This window comes from Takifugu rubripes, chromosome 3 (assembly GCF_901000725.2).
Source record: "Takifugu rubripes chromosome 3, fTakRub1.2, whole genome shotgun sequence".
NCBI classification, from domain to species: Eukaryota; Metazoa; Chordata; class Actinopteri; order Tetraodontiformes; family Tetraodontidae; genus Takifugu; species Takifugu rubripes.
Window position 1 is genome coordinate 9,253,960 of NC_042287.1, and position 20,222 is coordinate 9,274,181.

A 20,222-nucleotide genomic window follows, 5' to 3' on the forward strand; every position below is an offset into this window, starting at 1 on the left:
CCAACGTTTTTATGTCAAGTAAAGTCAAGCATCTACTCTTCAAGCAGCAAATATCAATATTTATTCTCAAGTCTGCTTAATTATGTCAGTGTACAATAGAAAAGGAACATTTTAGTCGGTATGCACACGTGGGAAATAGCATTTTGTGTTTTAAAAAAATGTATAAACGTGTTACAGCATCAATGGAAATAAACCCTTAACATTATATCTTAAACCTCTTATAAACACTAAAGAACGTCAACAAACTACAGCATGTTTGTCTCCAGGGAAAGTGGAGAACGTCACTGAACGTCTGCAAAACAGAAATGACTTCCTCAGTTTTCCTCATGCTGTGATAACATGAATCGGTTGGTGGATTCAGGCCTTGGCCTTTCTCTGTAGACACCGTCTGAGGAAGGCTTTGTCGTCCCACTGGTTGGGGGGAAGCATGTAGGCGCCGTTGTGGACACACAGAACCGTCATCTCCTCGGCGTACTTCAGGTTCTGCAGCAGCTGGTGGCAGAAACATCAGGGGCAAATGTTCAGGAGAAAAAAAGAGCGCCAACCCTCGGGGCTCCCACAATAGCCTCGTTTATTAGAGATTTTTTTGCAAATTTAAATGGTATAGGCCCCAAAAAGCCTGGGTGAGCAGAGCACACAGGTACTTACCTTTGGTGTTATAAAGAAGTACTGGGATGTTCTCTCTTTACAAGCTGTGCCGACCACGATGTCAAAGACTCGTCTCTCATTAATAGGATCCATTCCCTACAAAAAACAGGAGACAGCTAAGGGAACAGAGATGGGCACTAGATTCCACTCTTGGTGGGGTCAGAACCCTCACACAGCATGGCCTGCATCCGTGGAGCCTTCTGGGTGCGATGTGTTTACCTGGTTGATCTCGTCCACCACCCTGAAGGGACAGCGGTTGAGCTCCTGCAGCGACATGAGGTAGAGCATGGTGGAGACGCTGCGCTCTCCTCCGCTCTGATGGAACGGCGTCAGCTCGTGCAGCTGAGTGTTGCTGTGAAACTTCACCCGGATTCGGATTCCGTACTTGTCGTAATCCTCCTGTAAGGGACGCACACTCGTTTCAGTCAGGCCACATTAAGATTGGCAGGAGCTGAATGATGCAGCCACCTGCTCAGGCAAAGCTGGTTAATCACTTTGGGCCTGATGAACCTTTGGTGCCCTTTGACACGAGTTGCAGAACATCATTTACCTCTTTCTCTGAGTGCAGATCAACTTCACCTGCGCAATTCATAGAGCGGAAAAATGCGGTGAACTTTTCGTTAATCTGTTCCACCAGCTGCTTCAGAGGGTTCAGCCAACGTTCTTTAGCCTGCCAGGCACGCGCACACACACACACACACACAGCCCCCACACTCCTGTATCATAAAGGAAAATATGGAACTACATTTCTTTATTAGAAATTAGTACCTCTGATATGTTCTGTCGGTACGATTCTAGAGCGTTTTTCTTTTCTTCCAGTTCATTCTCCAACTCTTTGATCTCCTGATCACTCCTGTTGTATTCATCCACCACCTGAAAAGTGCAGAGACGTTTCACAGTCAATCACAGCGCAGGCCGGTGTGCATCACCTGGACTGCTGGGATAAAGAAACTGATCAACAACAATGAAGCAGAATCAGGAGAGACCCTCAACGCCTCCTTACATTTTCACTGAGGCCTGTGAAGCACTCGGATCTGGAGCGCTCCTCATTCAGCATGGAATCGATGTCATCAGGAGTGTCTGGCAACTTTGCAAACGCCTGCGTTCACCAAGAAAATAACTATCTGCATAAGTGGCGACGGGACACACAGATAAGGCGGAATAACATAAACACGAACATTACGGAGTTCTTCAGATAAAGAATCGTTGGGTTGCATGTTGCAGATGGACTTTGCTCTCTTCATCTGGCCTTTGCCTTGTTCCGTCAGCTGGACCTTCCTCTGCTCCAGTTGGCTGCACCTTTGCTGCGGGAACACGCGGACGTTAGAGTCGCGCCGTCACACAATGCAGCGCGGTGCTCCGCCTTTGCCGCCCTTACATCCATGCTTCTGAGCAGAGAGGCGCCTTCCCTGAAATCGTGCTCCAGCTTTGTCTTCTCGGCCGACAGCCCCATCATCTCCAGAGACAGGTACACCTTCTCCATAGTCAGCGTGGCTTTCAGCTGCAGACAAACGAGAGATGGAGTTTCACAAACGAAATGTGAAAAGGAAGAGGGACAGACCGCGCTAAGGTAAAGAACCTAATAGACCACAGTTCATTCACCTTTATTGAGGCTATGAAGGCCTTGACGATGGTGACCTTCTGAGAGTTGACTGCTGAAACTTTCTCTTTAGTCTCCTCTTCAATCTTTTTCAGGTCAGTGACGTTCTGCTCCATCTGCCTCAAACTAAATGGAGTGGAAATATACAAACACACAGAGCAATTTGTGTGTTTTTGAATTACCTACGCAAAAATCTAGATTCTTCAGGCTGTTGGGAGAGGCTGACCTGTCCTGTTTGGTGCTAATCTTCTGCTCCAGCTGTCTCTTTTTGCCCTTGAGTTCAGACAGCTTTTTCTTCTCTGCCAACAGCTCGTTGTCGCGGCGATCCAGCACGGCCGTTTCCCTCTGCAGAGCCTTTAGGCGCTCGTCAATCTCTCGAAACCTCAACTCACAAGCCTGGTCGCAATGAAGGTCAACACCGAGATCTCGCCTCAGACATCAAATTGGATAATTTAAACGTTTGCGTCACAAAATATGACTTCCTTACATTCAGCTCCTGCTCCAGCTGCCGTTTCTCCTCAGCATCTACTGCAATGCTCAGGTACTGGGAGGGGTTCACTGGAGAGTTTATGGTGCTGATCATTTTAGAGTAAACTGACCTTTTCAGCATGTACCTTTCATCCAAGGTGAATAACACCCTGAGGTTGAGCTCCTCGATCACCTGAGACAAAGAGAAAATGGGCAGAGACACAGAGATCAGCAAAGATAACAAAAGCAATATCAAGTGATAAGATGATTTTTTTTTCCATTTAACTAGCTCCAAGTTTAGTGATCCAACTGTGAAAATTAAAAATGCAATAAATAAATTTGAAGAACTAACAAATAGAAAACAAAAATAAACACACCTGTCTGATCATGGTTTTAGTCTGCTCGGTGCCCACAGGGACATTGTGAACATTGTACTGCTGACAGAGGTAACTCATCACCTCATCTGGGGCATCAAACATCTCACGCAGGTATGTGAAGAAGCCAAAGCGTCTACAGAGATAACAAGGTAAACAGAGAATGATAAAGATCTGTCCTATGGAGCATCACACACCCAATAAATGACTAAGCAGATGTACAAAATGATTGATGCTCGTTTTTATGGATTTCTTCCTCTCACCTCAGGTCCTCAATATTTTGAGAAGGTTGCGCTTTAGAACGCGACTGTTCTGGGGCAGAAATAGAGTTCACTTTTAAGTTCATCTTGTCACGAACCTGAGGACAAATGGTAAAAGTGGGGCGGGTGGGGGGGGAGTGAGACAGAACAGAGATAAACTTTGAGTGAAATGCTCTGGGATTTCTGAGTTTTGCTGATATTGGGCCCGAAGGATCGATCTGAACTGGCAACCATCAGCTGCTACTCACTGACCTCAGACATGAAAATCTCCATGTCCTCTTTCCTCTGGAAAACAAAGGCTCGCAGGTCCTGGAATGAGATGTGGTTCTCCACATATTTGGCAAAGCGGTGATCTTTCACGTTGATCTAAGACACAAAGATTAAAGAATTAAAGTGCGCTACTGCCAACTGTCGCATCAACAAAGCTTCAGTACTATAATGAACCTTGAATTTTAACCAAAACTGGGGTCTATAAATGACTACGACTCACTTCAAGCAACATGGGCTCGTAGACATTTCCTCTAAAACGGTTTCTGTTCTGTCTGAGCCACTGGAGGGCGGCGTGTGTGTCCCTGTGGCGTCCTCGCAGCTTCTCCTCTTTGACTTTCATCAGGTTGTTCATGTCGTTGAGCTTTTTCTGCAAACCTAACAACCAGGTGGAGATATTTCTTTGACTTTAGGCAGCACATATGATTGTGTGATGGCTACAGTGAGCTGTTTACTAACTCATTCAGGACAGTGTTTGTATGCAGGCCTCACTTCTGCACTGAGCGAAGGCGTTGTCCTTCTCTCTGCACAGTTCACACTTCTCTCCATCGATTCTGGCTCGCTCTATCTGGTTGCGCCTCAGCTCCGAATTAACATCATTGATCCTCGGAGTGACATCGGGCTGATCCTCAACTTTGGCCAGTTCTGTCCTCAGATCCTCAATGATCCGTCTAGTGTTGCTGATCCGTTTCTGATGGTCATCCTCTTCCATTTCTTTCAGCTTAAAGGCTTGGTTAATATCTTCAATCTGCAAAGCATCACAGCTTGATCAGTTATGACTGAGTAAGACAAGCCGGTGATGTCAGAAATTAAATAAGACTTGACTGAACATTTGAACATTTTCATAATTTAATCTGAAAAGTGGACTTACCTCTTTTTGTTTTCGGTCCAGCTGATCCTGCTTCTGTTTGCACTTCAGCGCAGCATCCTTGATGGCAGCCGTCTGAGAACAAGTTCAAAGTGAGCTATTTCAAATGTTTATTCTGCTGACATTCAAACATTGGTTTTATCAGTATTGACTGATATTATAGACCCATTTATAGCCTATGTCCTCAACAAGCCGTGAGCCCATTGTGCCTATAGAAGCACTGCCTTGGATGGCGTATCAGCCATTGTTTAAACAGATGTGAATGTAGGACCAAAATCACTAGCATGATTTTCAAAAACAAGTGTTAAAATTGGATATATAGGATATATATATATATATATAGTGGCTAATAAACAACTGCTCCTGGGTGTCTGTGTGTGCGTCACTCAACTGGCATAGTCCTGATTTGTGCCTTCTGTGTTTGTAAACGCTAAACAAAGCCAGAGACCACGGATAAAATGCACTGCCATAGTGTGATGTGTCTCCACTCGCTGCCATTCCGCTGCCACAATGTGTGCACAGCCATCTTTGTTTACCAACAGTAAATAGGACTATAGAGTCAAGTACAATGACCACAAACTGTTAAAAAATGGAATCTAGGAGCAGTTAGCTGCCCATTACAATGCAAACACCTCAGAGTATTTTTTCTACCTGAGACTTTATTTGATCATCAAAAGGCTGTAGTCTGTCTTCTATTTCTTTGATCTTCCTTATCATGGGTGCCTGGGAATGTCTGAGAGCAGAAAGATTCCTTTTGGCCTCTTCTCGCTCCCTTTTCACACTCTCAAGCTCCTTGCGGGTGCTCTCATACTCCTGGTGAAGGGAGAATGGAAGAATTCTGCTACACTTTGGCTGCAAATGTTACGACTCCACAGTGTTTTATCTGTCCCACTCACCACCCATGGTTTCTTCTTCTCCAGGAGTTCGATCATGTCTAGATGTCTCTTCTTTTCATAGTAACGGTTCACATCATGCTTGTTCCTCTCGTTCCTCTGCTTGGCTTTCTCAATGTATTTAGTCTTCTCCGTCACCGTGTTCTGAAGAGAAATGCACCAATAGCGACGGTAAATGGGCTCAACTTTCCAGATGCAGAGCCTGCACATTGCCCAATTTGGTTCATGTTTACCTCCAACTCCCGCTCTTTGCTGCGGAAGTTCTTCAGCTCACAGTGGAATTCGAACATCTCTGGTGGTCCCACAGACTTCTCAGTTGCCTCCAGCAACTCGGTTTTTGACATTTTGGCAAATTCCCCAACTTTTTCCTGAAGTGACAAACACATCAACACTGGATGTGTTGGATATCTTCTATCTGAAGCTCTACCTCCAAATTCAGAAGAAACGTAACAATATAATCAAGTGACCTAATATCTCTCTAAAATGAGCCATAGTATATAATGTAATATCATACCTGAGGAAGAAATTGGCAGAGATTGCTGACTTGTATACAGAGATTCTTGACCTCTTCTTCTACTGCTTTTTGATTGCGTTGTTTCCCGTTGATCATCCAGTGCGACTGATTGTTCTCCACGTGAATCTCTCGCGTAATCACCAAATTACCACCATGCTTGTACCTGAAATAATGACAGAGATTAAGTGTATGATCAGAAACAAAGGCAATTTGACATTTTGTCTAAAAAGACTGATGATCATCCAAGTGCTATTAAACTTGAACTCAGCATTGTATTATTTCTAAATGCTTAGTCATGCCAACAATAAATGGCCATTAGTTCTTAATGACACAGCACTAACATACAGTAATAATATTTGCTACTGGCAAATAGCGTCTCAACAACGTGACGATACTTACAGTTCAATCTCAATAGATCCTTTCTGACAACCCCGTTTGACATAGAGTCCAACCTACAGGAAAAATGATCATACTGAAATGTATCAATTCCAGTCACACCAATGATGAATGACGTAGACTCAACACTACCTTATCCCCTCGTCCAAGGACAGCAGTTTTGCCAGCCAAACCAAGGCAGATGGCACAAACAATGCTGGACTTTCCAGTTCCATTGGCTCCAACAATCATGTTTAGATTTGGTCCAGGATACACCTCAGTGTAGTCATAGGTCCTGTTACAGGAACACATGCGAACACATAATTATTTCCAGTGTGCTTTAAAGAAGAGATAGGGAATCTTTTGCAGCTGAATTCACATGAGCCCGATCCTGCTCAAGGTTTCTTCCTGTTAAAGGGAAGGTTTTTTTCTTTCTTTCCATGTTTTGCATGTTGGGGGCGAGGCCCGGGGTCTGTAAAATCACCTAGAAACTATTTTGATAGAACTGAAATGAGCTTTCCATGTGCTGTGTATCACGGTTATGAGATGACTCAAAAACAATATAGGAACCTATTGAAACAGTAATTGTTTGCATACACTTCCTACTATTTAACAAGTTTGGGTAAAATGAGATTAAATTGAAAAGGTGCACCTAGATGTCTATATAAATATAAATTGCGACGTCCCCTTAATACAGAATGACTGCGTCGTCATAAAGATGCAAAAAGTGTGATAGATTAAAAGGGGAAAAACTTTATTCTGGGACAAATAAAAGCAGCCGTTCCAATAGAACACCAGGAAATTCTAATGTAAACGCATCTGCCAACAGCCCATTAAGCTAAATCGACATAGCTTAAGTATGACAACAGTCCACTGCCGTCCATGGATCTGAAACTTACAGGAAGTTTCTCATTGTGATACGAAGTATGGAGCCATCCATACGCCCCTCCACTTCAGCTCCACATGGCCGGTGACCTGACAGTATTTTCCCTATGTTGCTTGAAGTTTGGCTGCTGTTGACACGGCTGATTCGCCGCTTCTTTTCGGGCTCGGCCATAGCGCGAAAACGAAAACGATCAGCCACAAAGTGATGCGGCGGATTCGTTCCCTCTGGCGCGGTTCACCCCGTCGGTGCTGCCATCTCATTGGGCAAGTGGCGTCACGTGCGAAATCACGTGGCGATGCAAACCGTTGCGTCATCGCTGCCGAACGTGTACTATCGCGATAGCGAGAACGGGCTTTGTTGATTTTTGGCTCATATTTGTTTTCGGAAGCTACAAATCAGATAGCTACATGCGTTAAGTTTTATGCTATGCTTTAAGAAAACATAACTTTCAGCAGTCCAGTGGGACCTTTAAGATTTACTATGAAGGGGAGTAATAAGAACCGTAAATATGTGCTTTATATCCAGTTACTACTTTTATCTTTGATAGCAGGGTTAATAGACTGCATTTTCTTATATGAACAACCTTCTTAAAATTTCCGAGGTACCTAAAAGATTTTGGGTTATAAAAAAACATTTGAGATTGGATTTACAGCAGTGAGTGGAACAAATTCGTAAAGTCCCCTCTAATCCCTCGAAATTTGTTCTCAGTCTTCAATTCTTCCCATAAACTTTACTTTAAATGATAATTCGCAGGACCGAAAGAAAACGAGTCCTTGGACCACTGAAACCAAGATTCTCCAACGCCTCCCAAAGTCATGTTAAAGAACGTAATTTTTTTTGTTGTGGTTAGATCAGAATCGCCTCTATACTCATTGTCCTCCGTAACGTTCGAGATGACCCGAACCCACAGAACACTAGTATATCTGATCCATTCATCACCTCTGACCACAACTTAAAGCGTGGAGGCCCTGGAGTTTGACTCGCCGGCTGCTCAACGCCTTGGAGGCTCGCGAGCGAATTTCCTATCATTTCCGATCAGAGTAGGGCCCAGATCCGATCAGATCAAATAAGATCACTGTGTAGGTTTTTATATATATAGGTAGACACACACACACGCTACTTTCACACAATCACTCACTCCAACATACATACAGGCAGACAGACACTCACACACACACTCGGAGAAACCATTCAAACTGAAGAAAAGCCCACATCCGGTGTATAAATGCTGAGCCGCAGGGAATCATGGGAGGTGAAAAGGGGGCACTTTCCTCACAGCGACCCCACGTGGTCATGTGTTGAATATACGAAAGGTTCACTAAATAAATGGGTGTAATTTAACAGACATTGATTTTAAATAGTATAACAAACATGTACCAAGTAAAAATGCAATGAGTAAATTGAATATTTAGATACATATAGAAATATATATTTTATGAATCAAAGCAAAATACAATTGCAAAAGTATTTTCTAATCATTATAAGCATGTACTGAATTTGTGGCATTTCTACAGCCATTAAACTTTTTTTTTAAAGAAAAGGTTGCATCTTATCTGTTTATATCACAGTCTAAAAATGTTTATTGTGCTCTTTCCACATACATCCTATGAGCACACAGCATACAAGTAACCTAAAAATTCTGAAGGGAAATCTTGTGACATTTCTGCCAGGTTTTTGTACCAGTAAGTGTCATGCAATGGCTGGTTTAAAAATGCATTCGTGTCGGCAGTAATTAAGTAATCTGGTGTTCTGTTGCTTGCTGGGGATGATGAAGTAATCTTGAATGACGTAATAAGATTTAAGCGTCTACTATCACACTGACTACAGCTCAGTGGCTTAGAGCTGGAGGATCCTTCACCAACAGCAACATGATGGTGCCTGAAGTAGCAAAGACATCAGACAGATGATGATAAGGAGGTGGGATACTTTTCCACCATGTGGTAAAATAAGAATTCTGTTACTGGACTGCACTGCTACGGGCTTCACCACCTTGCCATGGAGGGTTCAACCAGAAAAGTGAGTTCTTGTGAGCTGTAGTAAGCCTAGACTCTGAGCTGGTCAATGAGAGGTCAGTCTCTGGTTTGGTGACTTTAGGTTTGACATTTGATTACCGGTACCTTCAGTCACATTGTAATTCAACCCTCAATAGGCTTACTGTATTCAATTATACATGTTCAAAGGACTGTATGGAGTATGCACAAAATATGGACATAGTAAACTGGATGAAAAATTGAATCACACAGAGAACATTGGTTGAGAAAACTGATTTTTCTTCCCTGGCATTTTATTTCTCTTGCGTGATGATGATTGAAATGATTGGAATCAGTCCCAGTCCTGCAGGGCAGGAAATGCTGGCTTCCATCAGATCAGACACCATGAGTTAGGTTATCTTCATGCTCAGCCACTCTGCAGGGGCCCGGTGACGCCAGGATTTGGAGGCTTATGTTGTTGACAGCAACAGGTGAAGGAACCAACACAAATACTCCTCTGAGCCCCGTGGGTCATACATTCATGTACAGGGTGGAATTATGGTTCTTGCTTGTTTTCTAAATGGTTTCACAGATCATTCACAGCATCTCCCATCTTTTAGTTGCTCATTTTGATGTTTGGTTTCTGCTCCTTTGGATTCAGTGGATGTTGCATCTGTCACCAGTCTGTTAGAGGAAGATCGTATGCAGATCATTTTGGTTTTGGAGCATACTAGAACTTTATTTACACAACAACAGAGACAGTAACTGCTGAGACAACATTTCATTAGTATGATGTTTCCTTTAACTGAACTGGCTAACCTCAGCGCTCCATCCACTTGTGACAATATCTACCTGTACCTTGTATTCTGCAAAGTGGAGATAAAAAACAAGCGTAGAAATAAAACAATATCAACAAATAATGTTTTGTTTCGTGAATTATGAAGTAAGTGGCCCCTCTTCTCTCTTTCTCTCTCTTGTAACAAGCAGAAATTAGGATTTGGAACTCTAAAAAAAGGTAAGTCAACAACACCAGAATATGAAGGACGCAGCTTAAATCACAATTGTGACCTGCTAAATCAGTCAGTTTACACTCATGCGTCACTGCCAACATAACCACTATAAACTTATCAATAAACCATTGTAAAGACCTTCCTATCTGTGGCTATATAAACTTCCAGCTAGTGTTTCCTTGGCGTGATCCAGCTTTACTTTCAAGTGGTATACATCGAAGTTTGTGAATGATTTATGCTTATCCAGAATTTGCAAAACTGTGATTTATAAACTGTCAAAATGTTAGTTTTTTTTAATGATTTACTCATAATATGGAACCATAAATATGTGGTTTATCTATTGTACATACTTAGAACCTGTTTTTAATGTGTTTGATAACATAGTTACGAGTCCTTTGAACACTATTAATAACTGGGATTTTAAACAGCGCTACTACCATATTGAGTGGATTTTTCAAATATTTGTAACAACCTAAAAAAAATTAGAATTTATAGATTGAATCAAACGTGATTTATAAATGTTTTCAGAGCCCTCCGTAGGCCATTTATCCCGACATGCCACAGTGGACTACAGCAATGAAAGCGCTCTGCCCAGGAGACTGAATGGCACCTCTGTAGATGCACCCAGTTATCAGAACCTTCACCGAGAACTTCTGCTCAGCCATAAACGGTACCGCGGTTCAAAGGAACAGCCTGATTCGGAAGCAACCGCTGTTTGAATCCCAACAAGTGTTTATATGTGAGTTTATGCGTGGTCGACCATGCAGGGGCCTGCTGCTGGAGGAGAAGCCAGAGCTGAAGCGAGTGTTGGAGCAGCGCAGACTGGAGCTGCACAGGGAGGAGGAGATGGCACAACGGCGGCCCTCAGACCTGGAGACGGAGCTCCGCAAGAGGCAGCAGAAGCTAGAGGAGGTCAGGGTGAAGAAACTGCTGCTAACAAGGATATTTCTGTTGAATTCACTGTAAAGTTGAGGTACCAACATCAATACTCTGCCTGTCTGGGTTATGACGCAGACACAGTTCAAATATACAGACAGTTATTTCGTCTTCAGGTGGGTTTGGACCGTAACAGTGCTTCTGTTGGCCTATATTGTCGTTTTTTATTTTTTAGTACGAGCAAGAGGAGATCAGGCAGCGGGAGAACCAGCAGAAGATCCCAGAGTTTGTGCGTGTGAAGGACAACCTGAGGCGAACACAGACACCCGAACAATGAGGCTTCCATCACTACAGCAGGCCCATCTTTAGGTTCTTCTGCTGAACTAATGCATATACACATTCACCATTCCTTAGAGACGTCTGACGTTGTGTGTGTGTGTTTTTTGAGGAGTGTGTGGACCTGCTTATTTTGTATTTATAACGATGTGAGGATCTTAACTCAACACAAATGCTGAGGGTGGTTTTTTTTTGTATGTTTGTGTTTTATTATCTATTCTTCCACATGTTTTTTTTTAGTTGAGGCATCACATCACTTCATGTTTCAGATTTACTCTTCACACATATATATCACCAAGACACACATTTATATGCTTCTCTATTTCTGTTACAGCCTTTCTAGTGTGTGCTCTGTGTAAATAAAGAGTGGTTTGCTATCCCTGGACACAGATCCAAGTAGTGGTAATTGATTTGCATGCGGCTCGTCTCCCCCACTCTGGTGGCTCTTTCACATGGATATTGCGACTTTAATTATCTGAGCTTTTCATTCCATCACGGGACAAGAGGAGAAAGCACAGGCCATCTGGTGGAGGCTTTTCAGAGAGTATAGGCTAAGAATACCCCAGGGCCTGGTTGAAGTGCTTCACACATTTGGAAGCCACCAGATGAAGGCTTAAAACTAGCCTGGTTTTGGTGTAGTACTGTAGATTTTAGGAGCCGATGATCATCTAAACCAACACAAAAGCAGTTTCAAAAGATCATGTAGACAGTGAGCAAACAAAAGCACATGGACATCTACTTAAGAGCATTTTAGAGGTCTGCCAGGCTAATTTATTATTATTATCAGTAGTACTAGTAGGAGTGGTGTTGATTCTACTATTATTAGTAGTTCTATTTATGAAGATTGACCTATTTCTGTGCTGCAGTGGTGTAATTTTCTGCTAGAGAAAAACATCCAAGTGATGAGTTTCCTACAAGTTTTGATGTTGTTCCAGATTCCTCCAGCCTTAGAGCAAAATTCAAAAGAGTTAAACATGATCTTTCTACACTTACAATGCAAAAAAGGGAAAACTATACGATTCTCTTTTCTGATGCAGGGTAATGAACCAATACCAAGACTAAAACCAGAAGAAAAACAAAGATCAATATGTATAATAAAGCACAGATTATTAAAATGAATTCAATTAATCGCTAGTGTTTTTCCATTTTGAATTTTAAAAATTCAAATTTAAATGTCCTCTTGGAGCTTAAATGCATATACGCGGTTTTCTTTCCCACATGGAGAAAGAAGTGACCACTATTGTCCGACTTGTGTAATCAAACATCTGTCTTTATTGGCTTTTAGTAAAACCCATCTCCCCTGCTGCAGCTCCTCCTTTGTGCAACCTTTCAAATTAAAAGCCCTCTCTCTCGGTGAGGCGCGTGCTGTGTAAATACGCAGAGCATGTCTGGAAACCGAGCAGCGTCGGACCGAACCATTTTAAACAACTCGGGGGAGACGGTTGCAACTGGGGAAAAGAAATAATCATTTTCACTTAAAAATAAGACATTACCGATTAGTATAAAATCATAAAGTTTGTATTAATTAGGTATGTCTATGTAAGAGTGAAAAAATGAAGAAGGAATTAATACAATAAAACCAAAAGAAGCAAACTCAACCCCCTACAGGAAAAAGTGGGGTTGACTGTAACAGATGTCCCAAGCGTTCATCCCATCTGAGTATAGAAAGTCAGGACAAGTCCGGCCGGAGATACCGCTGCAGCTGGATGCCACAGAAAAGAGCAATTCTAACTTTAAAGGGTAAGAACAAAGATTTTTACCGCATGATTAGTAATGCAAGTATTAAACTTTAGTAACCCAGTTGTATCTGAGACACGGGGATGTGGCGTACATAGAGAGCAGTGGCTTAACTTTATTTTTTAACAGGAATGTAATTGTTAGTAATACACATTTTAAAGTTTGTGTGATCAAACATTAACTTTACTGGTTGTTTTTTTTAAAAATATTGTCTTAAACATATTGTCATTCAAACAGAATTCCTTTGTACCTTTGGCTAGACTGCAAATTTTAAAACAACGAAAGCGCAACAAATAATGGGATCATATTGCATTTTATTTTTCTGTAAATTATTTGTGTTGCTAAATATCTTTGTATATTAGCACATTATCATAGATGGATCCTTACCACTCATCTATGGCTCTGGCACAACTGGATGATTGCATAATGTGCATTTTGAACATCTTCTCTGTCATTTTAGCTCGATCATTAACAGGCAGCTTTTACAATTAAGTCCTGATGGCTTTATCCGGGGCCACGATGCTCGGTGGGAATCACAGCAACAGAGTAAACACAATCTCTCCTAGTTTATGTGTTGACAGACAGTAAAGTGCTACCCGGGCCACGAAGATAACACCTGTGTGTTGTTATCCCCTCAGACTTCACCATTTCTTCACCATTGGACACTTGTTAGTGAAACGTCCATGACGTTGTTGTCCACCAAGAAGCCTAAAACAATGACTAAAATGGACAAGGTGTCATAGTATCCAACCAACCCTCCATCCAGTGGAGAACAATGGGTCTTCTCTTGTAGCCTGCTGTATTTACGCTGTCACTGGGCTGTGACTGGGATGGAGTGTCTGGGCAACATATGGTTGACAGAGAAGTGTGATAGGGGTTTGTTACCCCTGTAGAGGAGAAAGGAGAGACACCTGCACAGCTGAACAGTGTTAACTAGGAGAAGAAAGCAGCTTGACAGCGCGAGTTAGAAACATTTCCAAAAATGAAGTGATCAGCTTCTATTGTCTTCGTGGGCACACGTCGTTATACAACAGGGACTTTTCCTTCTGCTTCTCTCCCACCATTCTCTCCTCCAGCATGAACTCAAATCCGTTTTGCTGAATGGATTTTGGCCTTTTATCAAACTTAGAAATAAGGCACGCTGTAAAGTCATTTTGGTTTCTTCCATTGTATCAGCATTCTGCGGAGAAATCTTAATTACAGGGTTCCAGCTAAGCCCAGGTCTGGTTTCAGGCAACCCTCGCTGCTTCGCTGGCGAAGGCTGCTCCCCGTCGGTAATTCCAGGGCCGACCACAGTGGTAATGAGCACAGCAGCCGAGGCGTTCTTCCAGGAGGCCGGCGCTTCAGAAACTCATGGGAAAGGGTGGTGGGGGAAATTCGGGAGACAGTGAATCCACATCATGATCTCGTACCCTAAACATTCGCTTCCGCCCTTGTGATGCTGTCACAGTCTGGTAAGAAAGGAGGACGGGTGGGATGGTCTTCTCCCACTCCCGGCTCTTCTTCAGAACTAATCACATCTGCTACATTTGAGATATCAGAAAGCAGCGTACATCAGTGGTGATGATACTATCAGCACAGGAAATGGTGCTATTCCTGTTCATCTCAGTAAGGACTAGCACTGTCTGACTCTCCCCACAGATGACTACACCCTCATAACTTATGTGTCTATGAAAGATATGAAAAATGACATCATTCTCTTGATAATAAGCTGGAAGCTGCAGCAGGGTCTGCTTTTTCATTACAGTTCACACCCATCCACCCACCTTCCCATTCAGTCGGTCGCCACCACCAACCACAGTTTGTTGTGAAAGTTATAAAGTCTGAGGGACTCTGCATCACCCCGCCTGTCTCTCATTACCACCCTGGAGTCCGGTCAACTTAGGTTTTATTTAGGTTTTAGATCCTGCAGCATGGATCTGGACTGCAAGAAGCGTTGCGAAACTTACTCGGGGCTCCTTTCGAGACCACTCCCTGTAGCCCAGTAATGCTGCTCGGGCCTGAAGCGGTGCAGTCAGCAGATCCTGCATCCACAGCAGATTAGTGGGGCTGATGGTTGATACAGGGCCTTTTGTTGCAGTGTTGTTTCACTGACTCAATATGCCTGCGTCTCATTGTGCTGCCTGTTGCTCATAGCTGCGTCAGTTCACATGAGTTGCTGTGGTGAATGGGTCAGGCCTATGGAATACACAATAATATCCTGTTAGGGGAGGTTTTCGGCAGCGCAGGCTCAGTATCTTCCTGGTCCCTGCAGGAAAGGGCCCGATAACGATCTACAAACAAAGATGATGAGACGAGAATCAGGGATTATACGTGGGAGCTCTAGCAACAATATTCATCCTTGTAGCGCTTGTTTTCAACTCACATTTCCTCCCCTCACGTCCTGACTCATTTACTTCCCACACAAGCTTTGTTTACACGATGTTGTGGGTTGTTGTTTTTTTTTAGTAAAGTTTATTGAAATTCTCAGTTAAAATATCAGGAAAATATAACCAAAGCAAACTTGCTCATTTGGAATGTGCTATAATAACGAAATTGCACTGAACGACTATAACTGATAAAGTTCATCCTTGAAGGACAATGGCAGAAAAATGGCTGCAAACAATTCAATTTTCTGGTTCTTCAAGTGAAGTCTTGTGACCTTTTTGCCTTTCTGAAGGACATCAAGGTGGTGAGAGAAGAGAGGATTCACTTTAAATCTGATCATTAATTGACGCTAAAAAAAAATCAGTCCCACGGATGTCATTTTGTAGATGTTTTTTTGTGCCTGTTTTCCACTTTTGGTTTCCTCCCTCATTTGTTTTTGCCAACAGGCAGTCAGATCTTTGTTGGGGAGAAACAATGGAGCAGGACAGGCCATAAACATGAAATGTGCTTGTCTGTTTGTGAAAGTGTGTCAGTCGAACGGGCAGCGTTGTGCAGGAGTCAGCACGGGCCTTGTGATCCGATGCTGCGCAGACAAGCCCGCCATTGAGACATTCTTCCACTTCAAAGCCCCCAGAGGGTTCTCTGGACACCGGTTGAATGGGAGCAGAGGGAGGGGTGTTTGGGGGGGAACAGGTGCAGTCCATGGGTGGTGCAATCCCTGCTGCCATCTGCTTTCCTTTTCGGGGGCTGGGCCCTTGCGCGCCCTCTGACACGCCTCACGGCGACACGCTCCCTAAACCGTGCCCCGTCGCCATGGCACTACGATTCGGATTAACCTCTGCACATGTGCCGAGTCAGCCAAAGGGTCCACCTCCTTTGTTAGCGAGCGTGGATGGGGAGAAAGAAAAGGAGGAGGAGGATGGATGGAAAGGAGCGTCTGCATAGATAAGCGTGTGAAAGGAGACTCGCCAGGTCACTTAATTTAGTAAAGCAGCAGGAGTGTTACTCAATGAAGCCGTGTGGTTGGAAAGCAACGCGAGAGTCTAGTTTCTTTTTAAAGTGATTTTGACTGGTCTATTCGATATCTGACTCTTTCACAGATACTTTCCCGACCTGAAGAATAGTCACGATGACGACCATTGAAAGTAAAGAGGAGATCAGTGACACTGACAGCGGAATTGTTTTGCACTCTGGTAAGAATGTGACTCTAGATAGATCATCTGACATCAAAATATGCAGAATTTAAGCCGATAACACCTGTTATAATGAGGTATGATCATATCAGGACCTTCTCTATTGTCTTCTGAAAGTGTAACCTGAAAATTATCAGCCCCTTTTGTAAGTGTAGATCTGAGTGATTCAGGCTTGTTTCATACTGGATTAGAGCAATGTCAATCAACAAGTTGTTGGAGTTATTTTTGCCAAACTAGGACCTTACAGAGGGAAGTGACTCTGCATCTATTGCACACTCTTTGTTTATGGGCTGCAGAATCAGTGGTTAAAGAAAATAATGCATACATTCATCGAGGACAAAGACATTAAATATAAACATAAACTAGGCCACTCGACATGTGACAGCAGGGTATTTACCCTGCACTGTTCCAGCAGATCTTCACACTACATCGTGCTTTACTCACAGCAATGGAAGTCTGAAGACATCGCTTTGACCCAGAATGCAACCTACTAACACAAATAAACATGTCAGCTCTTGACTTTGTTGGTGTCCATTTCTAAAGGTTTTGACCTCTTGTGCACATTTCAGGTCCAGACAGTCCCACGTCCTCATTAAAGGACCTGACCACCAACACCAGAGCCCTGAAGCTTAAGCACCAGTCTCTGGAGGAACGTCTGGGACTCTGCCTGCTGGAGCTCAGGCAACTCTGCATCAGGGAGGCGGTGAGTGTCTCCTCGATCCCGACACAATCAGACATTTTACGCTGTGACAGCAGTTGGGTTGACAACATTTTGGGTTGGCAGGAGCTGACGGGAAAGATGCCTTCAGACTATCCTCTGATGCCTGATGAGAACCCGCCACAGGTCAGGAGGAGGATCGGAGCTTCATTCAAGCTGGACGAAAGTGTGATCCTTCTGGATAAAGAGGTGCAAACAATCTTCACTGTTTAAGAGTAAATCAGTAAAAGCAATAGATTTTATTTTTTTCCAAAAAGTCTAAATTACAGAGGATTCCTTTACAGGATGCAGAGCTGCAAACACTGGAAACCGACTTGGCTGTGCATCAGCAGATCTATGAAGCGGCCCGCAAACTCTCCCTGGAGGAGCACCTCAGTAAACCACAGAAGAAGAGCCGGCTGCAGCAGTTCAAGAGGGAGGAGAAGAAAGTGAAACAACTGCAGGAGGCTTTGTTCCAGCACAGAAACAAAAGCAAGTGCAACTCACCGTGCATCACCGCGTCACGGAGCCAAATCAGTGGTGAGCGCTGCTGCCCCCTTCAGGCTAACCATTGTAATGTAGTAATGAAGTCCTCGGGTCCGAAAAAGAAGCTGAATGTTTCATATCTTTGTGCAGATCTGAACATGTCTGATGACAGTTCCCTGTCTGACGTGGTGGCTCTGGACGATGGTGAGTTCATTTACAGCAAATATCCACATTTGTTTTCAATACGAACAGTTTGATGGTCATATTTGAAAGCAAGTGACTGTTTTTGATTTCATAGATGTGGACTCATCCAGCCCCCTCTCTCCACCTGTGTTGGAAACTTCTTTCTCTGACCCCCTTCACTCATCTCCGCCATCACTGAAGAAGCTCGGTGTCAAGTCTGAGCGCTCCCCCATTCAGAACTCTCCATGGAAAGAGTCCAGTCTGGATAAACCCTACCAGAGGTCCTCTAAACCTCAGTCCGCCTCCAGCAGCAGGTCCTGGTAAGAACTGTAGCAAAAACTGAATAAATACTGTGTGAGGGAGACAATTACGGGGGGCATTTCAGACATTGTATATCTCACTGCATCGTTTCTTTGTTTACAGTAGTCCAGCGGGAACCCCGGCGCCTGTGGAGAGCTGCAGGATTCCTCTGTCTCAGTTCGTCAGGAACTCAGCGCTGCGCCACAATAACGCCATCAGTGCGCCCTCTACTCCAGAACTGCATATACGCCGACAGTACACCCAGTCCTTCAGGTATGCAGAAAAATTCCTATAGATTATTAAGCCAACACAAAGCGCAGAATTTAAAGTTTTACAACTCACGAAAAACAATGCAGGAACACTTGGCTCTCAATCTGGTGTTTAGGGGGAGGAAAACAGAATAAATAGAGGAATTGAGGCTCCACAAGCAAAAACAGTCAGAAAATGAGAGGTAGAAAGACACATGGGAAAGAAGTCAAACTCCCTTTGTTCCTATCAAAGTAAAACAGGAAGTGCCAGACTGACTACATCCCTGATTCAATTTTGATGGTTCTGTGTCTCCACAGACTTCCCAAGAGCAAGTCATCTGCTGACCGGATCGCAGAGGGCAGTCGAGGGCGCGGCCGATTGCCCCAGCGATGCTGTGTGGCTAACTTCATGGTGCGCTCTCCAGAGTACTCCCCCCTGCGTCCTTCCCTGTCCAGCTCTGAGGACAGCAGCTCGGAGCACTCTTCCTCCTCCTACATCAGCTCCCCAGGCAGGGACGGACCCACTGAGATACCAAAGCTGTGCCCGCCGCCGTACGGATTCCATCTTGGAGCACAGAAGAAGAGCCTGACCAGCTTCACAAGCACCAGGGCTACGATGGAGGACGGCCCCCTCTCCCCTCAAGGCCCGGAGGTGGAAACACCCTGCCTGTCGCCCCCTCCTGTGGCAAACGCACCTCCGCAATGGCGAGAAAGGGCTCTGTCCCCAAACAGAATCCTGAAGCCCCCTCCACCTTACACCAGACTGGTGCGAACGCCCTCGCTGAAGGAGTACCCCAACCACGCCATCAGGCTGTTGCCGCGGGAGCTCGTGTCAGAGGAACTAAAGTCCTGGCATCAGAGAATCCAGCTGCAGAAGGTACAACCCGGCTGCTTGGATCAGCAGGGCCCCGTGAGCGTTACTTCCCCTCATCTGCCATCATTTCAACAGGTCGGTGCCGAGAGCCACCAGATGTAAATGCTGTATATTCATAAACCAGCCCATAATTTCACGCCTGTTTTCACAGGGTTCAGGCAACATGGTTCTGCAGCGAGACCCCGACGGGACTCCGGTCCAGTGGTTCGTGGCAGAGGATGCGGAAATAGTGAGCCAGGTGTAACCGAGACCTCGACTGCTCTGCAGCGTGTGGAGCAGGATGTGTGTTGTCCCGCTTTATTTATCTCTGTATTTATTACGACTGTGGACTATGAGATTATCTGTTGAGGACGTGGACCTAACGCAAAGCCGACGAGCACGTTTGTCTTTCAATTAAAACTTAATCTAACATTCCAGTTTATTTATTTGAAATTTTTAGTCTATAAAGGTTTATTTGCACATTAAATCCAGAAGTTTTTAATTAAGTTTGCCCATTCCTAATATAATTTTCAATATTATTATTATATATTTATGTTCCTGAGCAGCACCATTCACATGATGTAAGCATGAATCTACGCTTTTTTGGAAAATGCAGAACTTTTTAACTAGTTAAAGGATTTTTCATCTGATGTGAGCTAAACTGATATTTTGTGTATGCTGTTAATTAATCACTGGTGCCTTTAACGGTGGTTTGATGATTGTGGAGTTATTCTCTAAGGTGCTTTGTTACTAACCAAGTGTTGGGTCATTTTTTGCATATTTCTAATAAAAAGAAATTACGACCTAAAGGCT

The 20,222-nt window shown here is 43.8% G+C and overlaps 3 protein-coding genes and 1 non-coding gene across 6 annotated transcripts; 2 read left to right on the forward strand and 2 right to left on the reverse strand.

Moving 5' to 3' along the window:
- Window positions 1-33: 33 nt before the first annotated feature.
- On the reverse strand, window positions 34-7,441 carry smc5 (structural maintenance of chromosomes 5). 2 transcript variants are annotated; one of them, XM_011621860.2, is made up of 24 exons: window positions 7,167-7,441; window positions 6,421-6,562; window positions 6,292-6,344; window positions 5,893-6,055; window positions 5,612-5,746; window positions 5,382-5,522; window positions 5,137-5,298; window positions 4,489-4,560; window positions 4,110-4,365; window positions 3,841-3,995; window positions 3,603-3,716; window positions 3,354-3,448; window positions 3,094-3,226; window positions 2,736-2,909; window positions 2,475-2,644; window positions 2,251-2,374; window positions 2,027-2,149; window positions 1,827-1,952; window positions 1,652-1,747; window positions 1,417-1,521; window positions 1,199-1,318; window positions 868-1,047; window positions 649-744; window positions 34-492 (listed from the first exon to the last, which is right to left on the reverse strand). In XM_011621860.2, the coding sequence occupies exons 1-24, from the start codon at window positions 7,322-7,324 to the stop codon at window positions 358-360; spliced, it is 3,228 nt and encodes a 1,075-aa protein (XP_011620162.2). In that variant the 5' UTR covers window positions 7,325-7,441; the 3' UTR covers window positions 34-357.
- A 558-nt stretch (window positions 7,442-7,999) lies between these two features.
- LOC115249420 (small Cajal body-specific RNA 2) lies at window positions 8,000-8,398 on the reverse strand. The gene has a single exon (XR_003888119.1).
- A 594-nt stretch (window positions 8,399-8,992) lies between these two features.
- Window positions 8,993-11,738, forward strand: LOC101069660 (protein FAM107B). 2 transcript variants are annotated; one of them, XM_029833862.1, is made up of 5 exons: window positions 8,993-9,169; window positions 10,111-10,138; window positions 10,662-10,803; window positions 10,901-11,106; window positions 11,245-11,738. In XM_029833862.1, exons 1-4 carry the CDS (start codon window positions 9,149-9,151, stop codon window positions 11,097-11,099), a joined length of 390 nt encoding a protein of 129 aa, XP_029689722.1. In that variant the 5' UTR covers window positions 8,993-9,148; the 3' UTR covers window positions 11,100-11,106; window positions 11,245-11,738. The 2 variants fall into 2 exon arrangements, with proteins under 2 accessions (XP_029689722.1, XP_003963246.2); XM_003963197.2 differs by having other exon boundaries at window positions 10,901-11,045.
- Window positions 11,739-13,020: 1,282 nt separating this feature from the next.
- Window positions 13,021-20,218, forward strand: inavaa (innate immunity activator a). The gene is made up of 10 exons (XM_011621930.2): window positions 13,021-13,085; window positions 16,550-16,642; window positions 17,212-17,345; window positions 17,427-17,549; window positions 17,645-17,879; window positions 17,976-18,029; window positions 18,124-18,328; window positions 18,432-18,581; window positions 18,875-19,505; window positions 19,582-20,218. The coding sequence occupies exons 2-10, from the start codon at window positions 16,579-16,581 to the stop codon at window positions 19,672-19,674; spliced, it is 1,689 nt and encodes a 562-aa protein (XP_011620232.2). The 5' UTR covers window positions 13,021-13,085; window positions 16,550-16,578; the 3' UTR covers window positions 19,675-20,218.
- The last annotated feature ends 4 nt before the right edge of the window (window positions 20,219-20,222 follow it).

Bases quoted from the DNA above. Each gene is read 5' to 3' on its own strand.
- smc5 (XM_011621860.2), bottom strand. From the start codon at position 7,324: ATGGCCGAGCCCGAAAAGAAGCGGCGAATCAGCCGTGTCAACAGCAGC. The intron at 5,523-5,611 runs GTAAACATGAAC...ATTTCTCTTCAG, and splicing joins GCAAAGAGCGGGAGTTGGAG to AACACGGTGACGGAGAAGAC. The intron at 1,048-1,198 runs GTAAATGATGTT...CGTCCCTTACAG, and splicing joins ATCTGCACTCAGAGAAAGAG to GAGGATTACGACAAGTACGG.
- LOC101069660 (XM_003963197.2), top strand. From the start codon at position 9,149: ATGGAGGGTTCAACCAGAAAA. The intron at 9,170-10,110 runs GTGAGTTCTTGT...TGTAACAAGCAG, and splicing joins TGGAGGGTTCAACCAGAAAA to AAATTAGGATTTGGAACTCT. The intron at 10,804-10,900 runs GTACCGCGGTTC...TCGACCATGCAG, and splicing joins CTTCTGCTCAGCCATAAACG to GGGCCTGCTGCTGGAGGAGA.
- inavaa (XM_011621930.2), top strand. From the start codon at position 16,579: ATGACGACCATTGAAAGTAAAGAGGAGATCAGTGACACTGACAGCGGA. The intron at 17,346-17,426 runs GTGAGTGTCTCC...TTGGGTTGGCAG, and splicing joins AACTCTGCATCAGGGAGGCG to GAGCTGACGGGAAAGATGCC. The intron at 18,030-18,123 runs GTGAGTTCATTT...TTGATTTCATAG, and splicing joins CGTGGTGGCTCTGGACGATG to ATGTGGACTCATCCAGCCCC.